The sequence below is a fragment of the Medicago sativa genome, chromosome 3, assembly GCF_051527215.1.
Source record: "Medicago sativa cultivar Bolivia chromosome 3, Bolivia_mono, whole genome shotgun sequence".
Classification (NCBI taxonomy): Eukaryota; Viridiplantae; Streptophyta; class Magnoliopsida; order Fabales; family Fabaceae; genus Medicago; species Medicago sativa.
Genome location: NC_140751.1, coordinates 3,604,852 through 3,622,526, shown reverse-complemented (window position 1 = coordinate 3,622,526; position 17,675 = coordinate 3,604,852). Strand labels below are relative to the sequence as shown.

The 17,675-nt window shown below is 31.9% G+C and overlaps 2 protein-coding genes and 1 pseudogene across 4 annotated transcripts; 2 read left to right on the top strand and 1 right to left on the bottom strand.

Annotated features, from left to right (window-relative positions):
- Positions 1–97: 97 nt before the first annotated feature.
- LOC146934979 (uncharacterized) lies at positions 98–1,029 on the bottom strand. Its single transcript, XM_085757570.1, has 2 exons — positions 664–1,029; positions 98–328 (listed from the first exon to the last, which is right to left on the bottom strand). The coding sequence occupies exons 1-2, from the start codon at positions 1,027–1,029 to the stop codon at positions 98–100; spliced, it is 597 nt and encodes a 198-aa protein (XP_085613696.1).
- A 5,114-nt stretch (positions 1,030–6,143) lies between these two features.
- On the top strand, positions 6,144–9,318 carry LOC146934978 (uncharacterized; annotated as a pseudogene).
- Positions 9,319–11,982: 2,664 nt separating this feature from the next.
- LOC146934977 (uncharacterized) lies at positions 11,983–16,334 on the top strand. Of its 3 annotated transcripts, XM_085750199.1 has the most exons (3): positions 11,994–12,115; positions 13,184–14,221; positions 14,806–16,334. In XM_085750199.1, exons 2-3 carry the CDS (start codon positions 13,242–13,244, stop codon positions 14,810–14,812), a joined length of 987 nt encoding a protein of 328 aa, XP_085606325.1. In that variant the 5' UTR covers positions 11,994–12,115; positions 13,184–13,241; the 3' UTR covers positions 14,813–16,334. The 3 variants fall into 3 exon arrangements, with proteins under 3 accessions (XP_085606323.1, XP_085606325.1, XP_085606324.1); XM_085750197.1 differs by having other exon boundaries at positions 11,983–12,115; positions 13,184–16,334; XM_085750198.1 differs by lacking the exon at positions 11,994–12,115 and having other exon boundaries at positions 14,084–14,221.
- Positions 16,335–17,675: the final 1,341 nt, after the last annotated feature.

Here is a 17,675-nt window from a genome sequence, read left to right as displayed (position 1 = left end):
AATATCCTTTTGAGTGTGAACTGCCTCGTTAAAAACCTTACCAGGAAAACCCAATAGGACAAAACCTCGGTGAAGGAAAAAAGAGTGCAGAACAAATTTATTTCTCCCCCTCATGAAGACAAATATCTCTTAGACGGAGAAGACCAATTCTTAATACAAGTTTCTCAAAAACTTTACTTGGGAGTGACTTTGTAAAAACATCTGCAATTTTATCACACGAACAAACTTGTTGAATGCTGATATCACCATTCTTCTGAAGATCACGGGTGAAAAAGAATTTGGGAGAAATATGTTTTGTTCGGTCTCCTTTAATGTATCCTTCTTTCAACTGAGGAATACATGATGTATTATCTTCATAAATGATTGTTGCATCCATTCTTCCAGAAGATAAACCACAATTATTTTGCATATGTTGAATCAATGACCTTAATCAAACTCATTCTCTGCTTGCCTCGTGAAATGCTAAAAGTTCTGCATGATTTGATGATGTTGCTGTTATGATCTACTTTACAGATCTCCATGAAATGGTTGTATCTCCACTTCTAAACAAGTAATTTGTTTATGATCTACCATGATGAGGATCTGACAAATAACATGCATCTACATAACCAATTAATTCTAATTTGGGTACTTTGGGATAAAACAATCCCATATCCATTGTACCTCTAAGGTAACGAAGTACATGCTTGACCCCGTTCCAATGTCTTCGCGTGGGTGAAGAACTATATCTTGATAATAGATTGACAAAAAATGATATATCAGGACGTGTATATACATCAATGCTCCTATTGCACTGAGATATGATACTTCAGGACCAAGTAGTTCTTCACCTTCTTCTCGAGGTCTGAAAGGATCATTCTCCACATCCAAGGATCTAACAACCATTGGAGTAGACAATGGATAAGATTTGTCCATGTAGAAACGCTTTAAAACTTTTGCTATGTAAGCTTCTTGATGCACAAGAATCCCACCTTTTACGTGCTCAATTTGTAATCCAAGACAAAACTTTGTCTTTCCTAAGTCTTTCATCTCGAACTCTTTCTTTAAGCAATCTATGGCTTATGGAAGCTCTTCAGGAGTTCCGATAATGTTTATGTCATTAACATAGACAAAAATTATAGCAAATTCTTTTACAGATCTTTTCATAACAGTACATGGACAAATGGAGTCATTTTTATATCCTTCCCTCAACAAATATTCACTGAGGCGATTGTACCACATGCGTCCTGATTGTTTTAGTCCATATAGAGACTTATTTAATTTTATGGAATAGTCTTCCTGAGTTCTTGAACTATTTGCTTCAGGCAAATTAAATCCTTCAGGGAGTTTCATGTCAATGTCACTATCAAGTGAGCCATACAAGTAGGCTGTAACGACATCCAACATGTGCAAATTGAGCCCTTCATGAGCTATAAGGCTAATTAGGTATCTAAAAGTAGTTGCATCAACTTACATCAACTACAGGTGAGTATGTCTCATCAAAATCAATTTCGGGTCTTTGGAAAAAACCTTGAGCAACAAGCCTTGCTTTGTATCTTGCAACTTCACCATTCTCATTGCGTTTTCGCACAAACACCCATTTATATCCAACTTGCTTCATGCCTTTAGGTGTTCAGACAACAGGTCCAATACCTTTCTCTTATTAAGAGAGTTTAATTCTGCTTCAATTGAACCTTTCCATTTTGGCCAATTTTCGCTTTATCTACATTCTTTAATAGACCTTGGTTCTTGATCCTCGTTATCATGTATCACATTCAGCGCTATGTTGTTTGCAAAAATATCATCAACGTTGATTTCATGTCGGTTCCATTGGATTTCAGTAGTGACATAATTTACTGAGATCTCTTCATTTTCGGGAATTTCAGGTACCTGATCAGTTTCTTCTGGAACTGAAATATCAATTATGTCAGAACACTCTTTTAGAGTTTCTATATCCTCGTTTGGGTTATCTTTCCTTTAAGCTCCTTTTCTTATTCGAGGTTTTTTTTTATTTTATATATATTTGGATACGATTGGTCTACCATGCTTCAAGCATAGTTGAGACTCATTTGCAATATTAGAATATCCTACAGGGATATCTATTTCGTTTGGAGCATTAGCAGCTGATATTCAATTTGTTTAACTTTGCATATGAGTTATATCTTGAGGATCATGATGAGACAATAATATTTCCTTTCAAATAATTATTTGAACTTCAGGTTCACATTTTTTAGCTGCTTATCATCTCCCCCTAGTATTGGGAAAACTAACCCATCAATCGATAATCAACCTACTGGGTTGTAAACAAGTTGACTTAATAAAACTTATGATAGATGGAGATTCATATCAAAAATGTTTTCCCAATATTCTTTCAAGATTTATCCTAGTGTATTATATTGGAGCAATTGTGATATACACAACACATCCAAAAATTTACTAAGATGAGAAATATTAGATTGTTTACCTAAAACCAATGATGAATTAGAGGGAGGACTTACATATAGTAATAAGTTGGCTTGATGCAAATCAATATATCAACATAAAAGATTGTTGATTCCCAAAATAGAGTTTATACTGTATGGTTTCATAAGTATCAAACATACAATTAACTTTAGACGTCTAAAGAATGGATCTTCAAGTCCATTTTTTTTATGAGCATATGCTAGCAATTTTTCAATATCAATTTTAATTGACAAATGATACTTATCAAACGCTTTCTGAAAAGTTCAGAAAATAAACTCATTGTCAAATTTGTTGACAAAATAATCTCACATACTTTTGGTTTGTAAGTTAACAATAATCATACATTGTTGGTCGAATAATCTCACAAACTTCAGGTTTGTGAGTTAACAATAACCACACATGTAATTTAGTTGATCCATATTTTCGGTGTATTTATTCACAAATATCAACTTATACACATTTACATATATTGAGAGACTAAAATCCTCAAATTTTCTATTTCCTTTGGAAAAAAAAGTTAAGACACAAAAATTATTTGATTGAAGAATCTTTTGGCTATTCAACACAAATCCATTAAAATTTAACTATTTTTGCATCAAAATGAATCTGGGATAACCCAACCGGTATAGCCAACGACAAACTTAATATAATATGTAAACTTCTGGTTTACGATAATACATTAGCTCTTTAGGAGCTTTGAGTAATCTTTGTAGTTATTCGGGATATATGACAAATGATCAAGAAAAATCATTTTGAGCGATCCTTCAGGGATCGTTATATATTTTTAAGAATTATCATTTGAAAGATGATTTGTAAACTTCTGGTTTACAATAATATGTGTTTCATTTGTTCTTATCCATAATGTATCCAAATGAAACTATATAATAGATATGTTAAAGTCTTGATTCATCTCTTGTATTACCATAGATATAAAAAGAGCTAAATTCAAAATTTATCCAAGAAATAAAACTTTATAAATCATATGTAATTTTCAGGTGAATAATTACGCAAAAAAAATTGTCAATAAGATATATTTCCAAAGTTTGATATCTTCACAAAGTAAATTACTTGTGAGATCAAGATAAAATAAATTTATTTCCTAAGAATATATATATATATATATATATATATATATATATATATATATATATACATGTAATGTTTATGAGATAATAATCTTGAAGGATTTAGAAGTAAATAAGATAACGTTAATTAATAGAAGATATTTTCAAGAATTATGTAGAGAAGAATTTGTTCTTACCTTGTAATTCAAGCCATCTAGAAGTCTTATGCAATAAGAAAGAAGAAAATTATAACCAAACTTTGATCATGCAATAAGAAAACAATCTTTGCCATATTCAATCCATATAATAGAAATATGATCGTATCAAGAAAATCTTTGATCAAAAAGTAATTTTCTATCTAATCTAAGTTCATACTAAAGGAATTGTATGACCTTGGCATGTATCATATCAATACTAATCTTTACTAAATCAATTACCATAACCATGATATTAGTTATATAAAACAAATAGTATGAACAATTCACTTGGGAATGACGTTCAATGTGACTTTTCACTATTTTGATCAAAAACCATTCATTATTCAATTACAAATGTGAGTAACCTTTCAAAAATATTCTTCAAGATATTCACTCATTTTGCTACTTCAGGAGCATATTCGAGTGGTATAAAAACATCTATTGTCTCATATTTTCCTCCTTTTTTTTCATGATAAAATAGATCTTATAAATTTATGTTCTGTTATGATTTAAATGTGTAGTTCTTCAAGAACTTAACATCAAATTTACATAAACGGTGACCAAGAAAAATCACCGTTTTTTACTGCCCATAAGGGTGTTTATTAAAGCATTAGTTCTTCAGGAACTATGCCACAAATCTTCATGAACAATGATTGAGATAATTCATTCCTTATGTAGTCCTTCAGGGATGCTTTCAATAATATGTTTATTTTAGTTCTTCAAGAACTATATCACAGATGTTCATAACCAATGATCTTTGAAAATTATTCTTCAAGTAATCCTTAATAGGAGGCATCAATATTGAATTTTTCAAAAATTCATTGAGAATAAAATTTGGTTTTTTAAATTTTCAGGAATTAGCCAACAGATTTAAACAAAATTTGAGACTTTTGAGTTCTTCTGAAACTCATAGAGAATAAACTCTAGACTTTTGAATTCTTTTGAAATTCATATAAAATTTGGTTTTTAAGTTCTTCAAGAACTATATAACCGATCCAATCAGTTAATTGTAGGATCCTTCTAGGATGTATCATTACCGAATTCTTCATGAATTCGTAGGAAATAAAACCGAGTATTTAAGTTCTTCAAGAACTAAGCAATATATTTAAACAATAAAATCAATTCTCTAACAATCTTTTAGAGATTAACACTTTTGAATTCTTCAAAAATGTATACAGAATAAATAATAACAGTAATACAAAACAATTCACATAATAATGATTTAATGCAACCATAATGACATAACGTTTAATATGGTAATTATTCATGCATACTAAAATACTATTGATTACAATATTAAAATACAATAAAATTTACATTAAAGAAAAAAATTGTTACTACTCTTGCACATTAAGGTATTATTCATCACAACAATTAAAATCAACACTAAAGATGATCATACTAAAACATAGCAAATTTACGATAAAAATAATGTAAATTGTGCTACTTTTGCAATCCTTTAGTGATATTAAAATACTTATTGACTTCTTTGTGAGTTCTTCCAGAACTATATAATAAATTAAATCTTGATCAAAAATATAATAATTCTAATTAATTCATCTGTACAATCCTTCAGGGATGCATCTTTGTTGAATTCAGTAAAAAAAATTGTGTTTTTAAGCAATCCTTCAGGGATGCAACACCTTTGAATTCATCAGGAATTCATTGGAAAACAATTTGAGTTTTTAAGAAATCCTTCAGGGATGCAAAACCTTTGAATTCATCAAGAATTCATTGGAAAATAATTTGAGTTTTTAAACAATCCTTCAAGGATGCGTTCCTTTCTGAATATAGTTCTTCGGAAACTATATTATAGATGTGATCAATCTTTTATGCAATCCTTCATGGATGCATGAATGTTTAATTAAAAACAAACAAAATAGTATATAATTTGTATAATAACAATAATATGTATCTATAAGGCATTGATTCCAAATTGATGGAATTGCAACAATAACCTATAATCATCGATACCAAATTACAACTTATTATAATAGATTAAGAAGAACTATTCATCTTCTTAATTGATTAGAGTATAACGTGTTATAAAACAAGTAAATAGAAACAATAATAGAGAGAAGGAGAAGAAGATAGAATAGAGAGAAGTATTATTATTCTCTGGTGTGGTTGAGAATGTTACAGATGAGCTCTTTTTATAGGAAAATAGAATAGTTTATGGACTAAGCCCAATGATCTAGTAGTATAGCCCATTAACCCATTTGTTATTTGGACATCCACTATTAATATTTATAACACAAAGTTTGTTGTTAATTAAATTTTGAAACCTAACTTCAGTTCTGAAGCCATAAATACAATGGTATTTGCTTCATTCTCTTCCTTCACTGTACTCTTCTTTTCATGTATTATGTATTTTATTTTTCAGTTTTCCTTTGAATTAAACTGAATTATTCTTATTTTCTTAATAATAATTCCCTGCATGATGAAGAAGCGCACCCGTGGTGATGCATTAGCGTTACTCGCAGCAGTAAAACAAAAGATTATGGAAAAGTATGAATCTTTTATACAAATTGTATTGGATTTCAAGGCTGAAAATATTGATACTAGGGTTGTCAAATTAAGAGTGTATGAGTTGTTTAAAGGCCATGAAGATTTAATTTTGAGATTCAACACCTTCGTGCAACTGAATATGAAATCAAACTTCCATTGGATCATGATAATGACGATAGTCGTGATTAGAGAAAAAAGATGCATTATCGTTTCTCAAGAAAGTAAAAGATACGTATCGAGGTAAGAATAGAAAAAAGTATGCAGAGTTTTTAAAACTTATGAAGGATTTCAAGGCTTGTAGAATTGATACAAGTGGTGTTGCGGAAAGAGTAAGGATTTGTTTAAAGGGCATACAGATTTAATTTTGGGATTCAACATCTTCTTGCCTAAGACATATGGAAACACACTTCGACCTCAGCTTGACACTGGTTAGTACTCGACATATCTTGATAAATTTTAATATATTTATTTATGCAGTTTTGTGCTATGCCTATATTCTGCGATAAACTTATTTATTTATATTGAGTGTACTAGTATTAATTTAGGGACTAATTTGATGGTATTTTGTACGATAAAAGATATCAATTGCGACATTTCGCATTTGCTGGGTTTGGTTCATTGTTTATTGATAAGCAGATAGGTCACTCAAGGTTTACACGGGTACTCTAGTAAGCTGGACTGTAATATTTAAACACAAGTTGTAATTTGTAACTCTAAGCTTGAATAATAGAAAGATACTTCATTCACTATGCAGTCAGAGACTAAGGAATAATTGGCAAACTCCGTGATCAAATCTTGTTTGTTCTTTGTTTGCATTTTTGTAGTTTTTTTTACTAGATCTGTTGTTCTAATAGCATTGTTGAAGAACTAAATTGATGATAGAAATATTTCATGTAACAAACTGATAGAAACTAATTTAATATGTAAGTCTAAGCTTAAATAATTGAAGAACTAAATTGTGAAAGCAAGAAGGTGAGTCGTTCTTGATAGAGTCTAAAGTGAAAGCAAGAAGAAGACTCATTCTTGACAAAGATGTTCCTAAAACTTTCAGGTTTTGTAATAGTAATCATTTGATAATTTTATCCCAAATCATAACGCTAAGGGGTGTAATTAAATCCTAAAATTCTAAGAGTTTGAAATTTATAATTCTATTATCCTAATCTTATTAATAATAGGAAACCAAATAGAATAACTCTAAATTAAATAATATAATATATCCTAATCAATAATCCAATTGTCTGTCAGAGTTCCCACAATTGACAATGCAACAAATGGATAATTGCAAAAGGGAAAGAGGAGAGACTTCATCAATTTTCTTCAAACTCATTGTCGATCATCATTTTCCTATTTATGCACATTCCAAGCTTACAGATTTTAGGATCGTTAGCCGCATGTCCATTTGCCAAAACCAATTATATTATGCCAAGTGTATTTTCAAATATGACATTTTGAATCATAACTATTATGAAATGTGAAAATAGTTTGTTATTGCATAATAGTTCAATGGTTACAAGCTTATTTGTAGGTAGCTGAGCATGCACAATAGCTTACAGTGGGAATGCATCAACATATAGAAAGAGAAAATAAGCTAAGCTATGTTGCTTGGAGTCTAAGCTTTCCTTATTAGTATTATCATGTAATAATAACATTGTCATCTTTTATGTTGCTGTCTCATATCAGGAAGCTTTATTTCTAGTAGAATGTTAATTTCCATTAGAGGCATTAAAATGGTTTCTAGTAGAATGTTAATTTCCATTAGAGGCATTAAAATGGATATCTATTGTTCATTTGCTATAAGGGGCATGATCACTTAAATGGAAAAATAAACTACTGACATTAAAAAAAGAGGATAGTACATAATTGTATTTTATGTGGATCTCCATTTTTGTCCGTAAATAATGTGGAAATAAATATTTTTTATCTCCTTGTTTTCTATGATAATATAAGATGAACGATAAAACAACATATCTTTCAGAAAAATGAAAAAAAGTTTATGCTTATAAATATCACTTTACATTGTCATTGTTGTGATACGTAGGGTCCAAAAAGAAGAAGGTAGCAGATGATTTTTTAGTTCCTTGGGATTTGCTTGATATCATTTCTAGAAAACTAGATTTTGACGACCTCTTTGAATTTGCTGGTGTGTGCAAGAATTGGAGGGAATTTCATAAAATTTATTGGAGAAATTTCTTGGCATCTGAAGAACCATTACTTGTTCAAAAGTCTTCCCATTATGAGAAATCTTTTTCCTTCATCAGCTTACCTGACCGAAAAGTTTATCACTCAAAGGTGATCAATCACTTTTGGCACTTAGCCTATTGTGGGTCTTCTAGTGGATATTTGATCATGACAACGCAAAATAATTCATTTATGCTAATGAATCTATTTACAAGAAGAAAGATGGAAATCAATACGTCATCCTTTAAAGTAAAGTTTTCTACTTTTGCTTACCATGTCTTACTTGCTTTTGGCAAAGGCTCAGAGGAGTTTGTCTTAGTGGCTTTATGTAAAAGTTCTGGCAGTTTGCATGTCTACCAATCTCGAAATTTTGGTTGGGCTACCTATTCAACAAAGGGAAATCCATGGAAGGTTGTTGACTTTGTTGTTTTTCATAATACTATTTACGTCGTCACCGACAAGGTCAACATAGGTGTACTCGATCCTTGAATTATGCAAATATAATATTTTTAGAACTTAAGAGTACTCCCAATGTTAGTTCTTCCTCACGCATAAGGATGATTAGTTGTGATGGACAACTTTTAGTGATTCATATTACATCTCAAGAAATATTAAATAATGTGTACAAGATTGACTTCTCAATCAAGAATTTTGTCAAGTTGGAAAGTTTGGGTGACATTGCATTATTATATGCTTCTAGTGAATACTTCTATGCATTGATAAACCCTGAAAGGTGGAGTTTTGAAAGCAACTCTCTGTATGCCATGAATCTTTCATCTATCAAATGCATAGTATGTTTGGGGGATGTCAACAAACTGCCAAAATACATTCGGCAAGATCGACATCGAATCTATGCTAGAAAAAGACCATACTTGTTGGATTGGTGTTTTAAACATCTACACTATGAGGTGGATTATTTTCTAGTTTAATTAGTAGCATGCTTAATGTACATTGTGTAACTTACTATTTGTGTTTGGACCTTGTTCCCATGTTTCCCTTTTATTTTCCAATAATTTGACTAAATAAACTTGTTTGGATAAGTTGTACTATAATTTTTTTAGAAGTTTGTTTTTTATTATATTTTGTATTGATGGAAGGGAACTACTTTCCCCCTCCATCTTTTCTATAAACCACGCAAATATTAGGAAGTCATTGTGGAAGGGGAAATAGAAGCTCCACTGTTATCTGTGACAAGTAGAAGTTCATAAAATACAAATCGTTTCAATTATATTAGTAAATCACATTGTTATATACATAGTTTAAACCATATAGAGTAAACTTTTCATGATAATTCCATTTCTATTTTATTTAAGAAAAACAAATAACAAGCAAAAATTATATTATTTTGAGACTTTCATTTTGACAAGGAATTTTTTTTTTTGCTGGGGCTGGGGTTCGAATCCCGTACCTTTGCATATATTATGCATTGTCCATACCAACTGAGTTAAACTCATGAGGACATTTTGAATAGGATATCAAACAGTTTGACAATATTCAAAAGAAAATTTAAGTAGAAAATATAAGTTTGGTCCAAACTTATATTTCGTTAACGACAATATTCAAAAGAAAATTTATCTTCTCCTACGTTCTTAAAATCTTCCAATATTACAATTTTATCCCTCTTCGAGATCACAAAATTCGGAAGATTATGAGAACATTCACTACGAGAATTCTGCGCATTTCATGCGGAGTTTCTTGAGAACGAATATGCGTAGGAATACCTAAGGATTTTGCAGTGGATAATGCTACTATGGCAGGCAAATCCTAAGAACTACCACTTTTCCTGTTTTCACACTCTATAACTCGACAACAAGATCAAGTTCATAAACCAATGAAATAAAAATGCAATCGATGATTTAAAACACTAATTTGAAATATGAATTAAGAAATTATCTCCTACCTAATTTTTTTTGACAAAATCTCCTACCTGATTTATTATTGTCACCGCGCTCCTAGGGTTTGGCCTAAGAAATTGTAAATGCTGTAATTTCAATTAGTATATGGTTGTTAAATTAGTATATGGTTGATAAATATCAAATAACTCTAATAGTTAATTTTACACATTTCTTGTGGAGTTTCCTTAGAAATAATATCTGCAGGAATACCCGAGGATTTTGCTGCGTATAATGCTATTAAATGGTAATTTCCTGCTGATCATGTGGTGGCAGAAAAATCCTAAGGTAACTACCACTTTTCCTGCGGATTTACATACGGACATTGTTTGTAAACAGTTATATATCCTTACGTATCTTAACTGGCTAAGAAATCCTTGGAAAATTATGCAGGTATTTCTGCGGGTCTTCCGTGATTTTCTTGCGGATTATTTGCATTATTTTTTCAATTTTTTCTTCATGAAATTTGTCAGATTGTTGGCTTCTCAGTTTCTATGATTAAAAAATTGAATGAAGACAATGTTTTGAAATTTTGATTTTGTTTAATTTTAATTTTTATATATATATATATATCGACCGTGTAAATTTTTTACACTTGATTGAGTGTTTTAATTAATTTTAGATGTAAATTTTTTTTGAAGAACTTGACATGTAAAATAATTTGTGTGAGAGTTTCGTCGTTAGACTATTTAAAATAAAAAAGTATTAATCATAAGTTACAGTTCAACTAACAAAAAACCAAATTATTTTTTTTTTTTTTGGTACAACAAAAAACCAAATTATTATGTCTGATATTTGTGATGTTTAAGGTCCATTTTGATTTGTGAGTTTCAACTTTGAAGTGGTAAATTTAACATCATATACTAAACTTCAAAATTTTCAGAACTTTAAAACCTCCGAATTGATCAATCCAAAAGGGTAAAATGTAATTTTTCAGGACTTTTTACACATTTACTGTGGTCAATCTGATGTAAAATGTTCATTTCAAAGTTTCAGGACTTTTTACACTTCATAATGATCTTTTTGTTACTATGTTTTTTCCTGCATTATTAGTGGCAGTAGTTAATCATCATCCTATGGGGAAAAACTGATCCGGTTCACTATTATATTAGAAGCACTTACTTATAAATATTCCTTTAAGTATGAAATCAAAAATAAAATAAAATAGTACAATAAATAATATAAGAACTTTCATCTACTGCCACTAATATTTGATACGAGTTAAATTTACGTAACTTTTAATATATGTTTCATGGCACTCATTAACTTAAATCGATGGAAACATGCGATTTTCTCCACTTTGTTTTATATTTTAAGTATTAGGGTTTGATACATGAGAGTGATAATCGTTGCATTTGTGCTTGCTTTCATAGGTTAATTAAGATAAAACATCAAGAACAAAGCAACAAAAGTTATCTGAGAAATATTTCTTGGTGGAATAACAAAACTACTAGAGGTTGCGTGCTACCTTTAGTATCTAATTGATTTGCTAAGCGAGCCAAAAGAGACCAAGTCATATAAGTTGAACGAAAAATCGGGTAGATCAGCAAAGCGAATTTAAGGCGGCTTGATAGACAATATATGATAGCTTGCAAAGGTTTAACCCTGAAGAAAAATTAATTCAATAAGCTAGTTGCAATCCGATTAGAAAATTGTCGCTGATTCAACCACTATAAATAGGACAACAACTGCCATTTTTATGGGATTCACATCACTTTTTCTAAATTCAGAACCGGAAAGGGAGAGCGACCATGGGAGAGAGTGCAAGCTTGAAGGACCTTTGAGGAATCCACTTCAAGAATCAATCTCTTCTCTTATCCTTATGTATTGTAAGGTTAGTTTGTGTAACTAATTCTCTCTTTTGTTAGAATTAGATGTACTTAACCATATCCTACGTAAAGTTTAGATCGGATGATTATATATAATCTTGTTTTGTTATATCAGCGAAGTTATACATGTTTTTAGTTAACCCTATCCTATGTAAAGTTTTGCTACATTTTGTTATTAATATAATCAACTTATTACCTAAAATGTTGTGCTTATCAATTATCATTGCTCATGGCTGATGCAGGTGCAATGTTTTGGCTTACCCATGGTTAACTAAAAATGTTTTTGGTTATACATTAGATCGAATGTATTCATCTTTCTTTAATTTAAAACTGTTATTGAAAATTTACATGTAACACTGCTCCTAAAGAATTGTGGGTGTAATATATACAACATTGGGATCGAATGTATTCATCTTTCTTTAATTTAAAACTGTTATTGAAAATTTACATGTAACACTGCTCCTAAAGAATTGTGGGTGTAATATATACAACATTGGGAATTAGCCACACGAATAAACTTTTACTCTTTTTAGAACAAGCTAAAATGGAATATATTAAAATAACTAAATGTTTTGCCTTGCACAAGTTATGCTAGGAAGAACGTTAAAAGTTAATTACATAGTCTCTACAAAGATTTCAAAGGGGATTAAGCCCATACATAGTGAATCCCATACACAATAGGGGATTAAACCACAAAACATGATAATCAAAATCAAAATAAGATTCTTTATCTTCAACCATCGATAAGATTGTAGCTGACTTTTGTTATAATTCAAAGTGAAATATAAGGAATTACACTTGGCATATTATAATTGGTTGAGGTAAATGGACGCATGGCTATTGATCCTAAGCTTGGGTTGTGTATAAATAGGAAAATGAGGATCACTAGTGGGTATGAAGAAAAATGATGAAAGTATCTCCTCTCTCCCTTTGGTACTCTCTAGTAGAGTAATTTCTTCTATCTCTTTCTTTCTCTATTTTATGTACTAAGAACATCAATTTTAATTGAGTTCTAATCTATCAATTTAACCTTTCATTTCACAATTATCATTTTATTCCATTATCAATTTTAGGAACCATTACATTGGTGCTTTCATCTTCGATCTCTCACCCGCTAAACCAACTTCAAATATGGTGATTCCTGTGTTTGATTGTGAACTTGATGCATATTGGTGGGTGCCTTGCACCGAAAAATACTTCAAGCATTGGAACATACCAGAGACGCAAAAGATGGGGGTGGCCGCAAATGCGATGAAAGGCCCCGCTCTCACTTGGTGGCTCCGATGGTATCCACGCCACCTATGGATGAATTGGGATGAATTCACCTTTGTTTTTCTTTGGAAATTCAAACCTGAATGGCGTGTCATTTTACCGGTACCGGACGACGAAGAGGAGGCGGGTCATGGATCGTCACTATTGATGTCGCCAAGTGTATCTGTGGCTGTGGATTCAACAATAACAGTTAACGATCTCAGCAAATGTGCTTTGGAATCATCAACTATCGCCGACACTACGATTTTCGTTGATCAGGTACAAGCTCAGTTGGTGGTCGATGAAGAATCCGTTGAACAAATTCCCATTGTTGAGTCGTTCCCAGAAGATGAAGAGCAACTGGAATTTCAATCTCAACCATTAGCGCAAGGTGGTAGTATTGATGAGCAATCAACTGTAGCGGAAGAAGAAATTCGTGATTTCAACCAATTTTCATCTTCCCTAGAATTCATGTTGGTGACCTTTGCTTCAGCACTTGCGGTACCATTGTCGATGAAGACGACCGTGAACACTACATCCACAACACCGCAACAACACATGGTTCCTTCGTTTGATCCTGGAGGAAATTTCGGCATTCAAGAGTCACAGACTACCAAAGAGTTCACGCCACCACCCAAACCTCCGTATCGAAACTGCCACAAGATTCCCGTGGAATTTCAAGTGATACAGAACTTCTCCATGCCCCCACCACTTCTTGAACCGCCGGACACCGGAAATATAACGGTGAAATTCATCACAACGATGTCGGTATCGGGCGTCCATTTCATGTTTGTTGAAATACCCCTCAGTGAGATTGGAATGTTAGAATACCCCACCACTCTTATGACAATTCTACCAAGGTACCAAAACAACTTAACTAGTGAAGCTAGAATTGATTTTCCAAATTTTTTGCTGGTGTTGGTTCCTTGTTATACTGCAATTTCAGTGCTTCGTGATGATATGGTTTTTGGTTATGGAACAAGGAAATCAATTGAATGCCTCCACATCAGGACCTTATTCACCAACTGCTACGTGTTTGATGAAATGGTTCTTCCAGGAACATGCTATTTTTCAGTTAAAAATGAGCTCTTACATTTCAAAATGGGTCCTTACATGAATTATTTTTTTCAATTTGGTGACAATTGTGTTCACACTGTTGTTGGGTCCTATTTCACAGTACCTCTTGATACTTTACTAAAAAAGTATGTGATAATTTGGCTTGTGTCTCTTAAAGTGATAATCATTATTGGCTATGAGTTTAACTTTGTTATTGGAAGAATTTTTTTTGTTCTTGCTGCTGCAATACATGGAAGTGTTATTCATGCCTCCAAACTATTTGAGAGCTAAGCAGATGTTGTGATATGGTCTAGTTTAATTAAGAGTTGTGCTCGCGTTTGTTCAGCTAATTTAGCTTCCTACCTCTTTGTGGTTATGGATCTGCTAGGTCTTAAGATTGGCAATTGTACACTCTTTGTATTCTGCTCACCCAATATTCACTGTGACAATCACCGTGTATGCCTTGATTTGAAGTTCATGCACACGGCCTCGTTTTCACATGCCAAGGGTTCTCTTCAAATTCCAATCCCATTAGTTGAGAAGCTTCAAGCTCCTTTAAATACACATGTGTTACTGCATAATTCAATTCTGAGTTCGATCATCTCAACCTATCTTGGGCTTGATTACATTGTGGCAAATACTCCACCGCCACCGGAACCACCTGACGAAGTTGTCATCCGGACATCAATACTTGTGCAGCATCTGCAAGAACAAGCTTGTTTATTTTCGTTTCTCTTACTCATGGTGACAGGGAACATTACTGCGGCACCACCACCTCCGATGACCCCGCACCTCTGTCATAAAGTGGTGAATTTGAATGCTATCTGTCGCAATTGGAGATTTGTTGTGTGCAATGTAGTTGGCATCTTCAGGTTTTATCTCTCACCAATTGTCAGTGTAGCTCTAATTTCATTTTCAAAAGGTGGATATTCTTTTGTCCATTGGGAAGGTTTACTTGAAATCCTCAAGAGCTTTGCTATTGTTGGTGTAGAGCATGCTGTCATGGGTGTTGGTCCAAGCAACTCATTGGAGTCATTCTATGAAATCTTAGACAGGTTGCCTATACTTCTTAATTTTCTTTCTGCACCATACTGCCTTGCACTTAATTCTCTGGCCAAGAAGATTATCAATTTTCTGAGTAACGCCGCAACAAGTGATTTTGTCCCTGGTCATTTAGTTTATAATGACATTGTGGCTTTGATTATGAAAGTTAAGTTGAAGGAGCAGTGCAAGTTCATTGATATTTTCAGCAAGTTATATGTGAGGTTGAGTCTTATTGTTTATTTTGCATTTGGAGTAGCTTGGTACAAGAATAAACATAACAGGAAGGGGTTGGTTGCAATTGTCCCTTCACGTTATTTGATTTTTTATTACTACACCAGAGTCAAACTAATAGACAAAGCATATGAGATTGGGAATGGTATGGGTCGATTAGTTACAAGAAGTTATTCATGGGGTATTGATACATTCTGGAACCTTGTTACTGGTTCGACCATAATTATGAAACAATGGAGTTCATGTGGAAGATTTGATATGTCTATAGGCATAGGATCTTTTTCATTCAAACAGTGGGATCCAGGACCAGTTGGAAAATGTTCTTTTCTACAGCCTTGAGGACAAGGTTGATTTAAATGGGGGGAGTAATGTTATGATTCAAAGTGGAATATAAGGAATTACACTTGGCATATTATAATTGGTTGAGGTAAATAGACACATGGCTATTGATCCTAAGCTTGGGTTGTGTATAAATAGGAAAATGAGGATCACTAGTGGGTATGAAGAAAAATGATGAAAGTATCTCCTCTCTCCCTTTGGTACTCTCTAGTAGAGTAATTTTTTCTATCTCTTTCTTTCTCTATTTTATGTACTAAGAACATCAATTTTAATTGAGTTCTAATCTATCAATTTAACCTTTCATTTCACAATTATCATTTTATTCCATTATCAATTTTAGGAACCATTACAACTTTTATCTAACAATTGAGGCAGCTGAGCTTCGAAAACTATGCTATTTTTCCTTCCATGATGTCCAAACACAAGACAGGCAAATCAGATGCATAAAAGACCTAAACTTTTACTCTATTTACAAGTTTAGTTGTGATTAATTTTCATCGTATGTAGTGTTGAAGTATAATTCATATTCTAATGTTACTTAGTTAGTTAGTATGGGTTAGTTTAGTTAGTTAAGGTGTTAACCCAACTATGGTTAATGGTTAGTTAGTTAATAACTAACTAGTGCATAGTCCTATAAATAAGAGTCATGTAAAGAGTAATTGATATGACTCTTATCACTCATATCTCTTACAATAATAAAGAGTTTTATCATTCGTTTTTGTAATTTCCTCTAAAAGCGTGAGTGTATGGAGATCAGATAGATGATAAATCACAACAAATTCTTCAAGATACCCAAATAAACCTGGCAAAAAAAGAGTACTATCTTCGAAATAATAAAATTAATAAATATGTTAGTTAGTTGAACTTCATTTATATTTGAGGTCAAAATATATGATTATTTTTTCAGTTACCAAAGAAAAAACAAAATATGATTTTGTATATTATTTCTCTATCTCTCTATGTCTATATAATTTTTTTAACTCGATCTGTATATTGTTTCTCGAAATACAAAACACGTGTATTGTTTATACTACAAGTCATGCATCACTTTGTTACTGCATGCAAAAAGGAGTGATTTGATTTTACCTTTTCTTAACTTCCTCTTCCATTTCTTAACTTGTTCTTTTTATTAAACAAAATAAAGAAAAAACATTCATACAGAAGAAGCCACTGTTTATTTGTCATACTTGATTGCTTATTATTGCGCATTTATAATCAAATTGATTATTTCCACAATACAAAAATAATCAAGTTGGTTTTTTGGGTACAAATAATGAAATATGTGGTTTCATACATGTGATTTTGTAATCAAGTTGATTACAAAATAAGAACATCAAAAATTGATGATGACTTCTTTGGTGTAATATTTAATAGGGAGTGGTGAGTCAGCCTCCTAGAGCTTCACTTTTCTTTAGGTCACATGATATAAACTATTTTAAATAGACGAAATGCCAATAACAATTAGAAATCTACACACAAGTAGAGGAATGGAAGTTTAACCCTACTTAATTAGTTCGTCTGACCTATTAACTTCGACAATTTTGTTAGTTATGCTAGGAATTGTGGACCACATGGTATAAATTTTACTCATTAAATTTGCTACTAATTAGTTTACAAAAAATTAATTAAGTCGTAAATGATGTC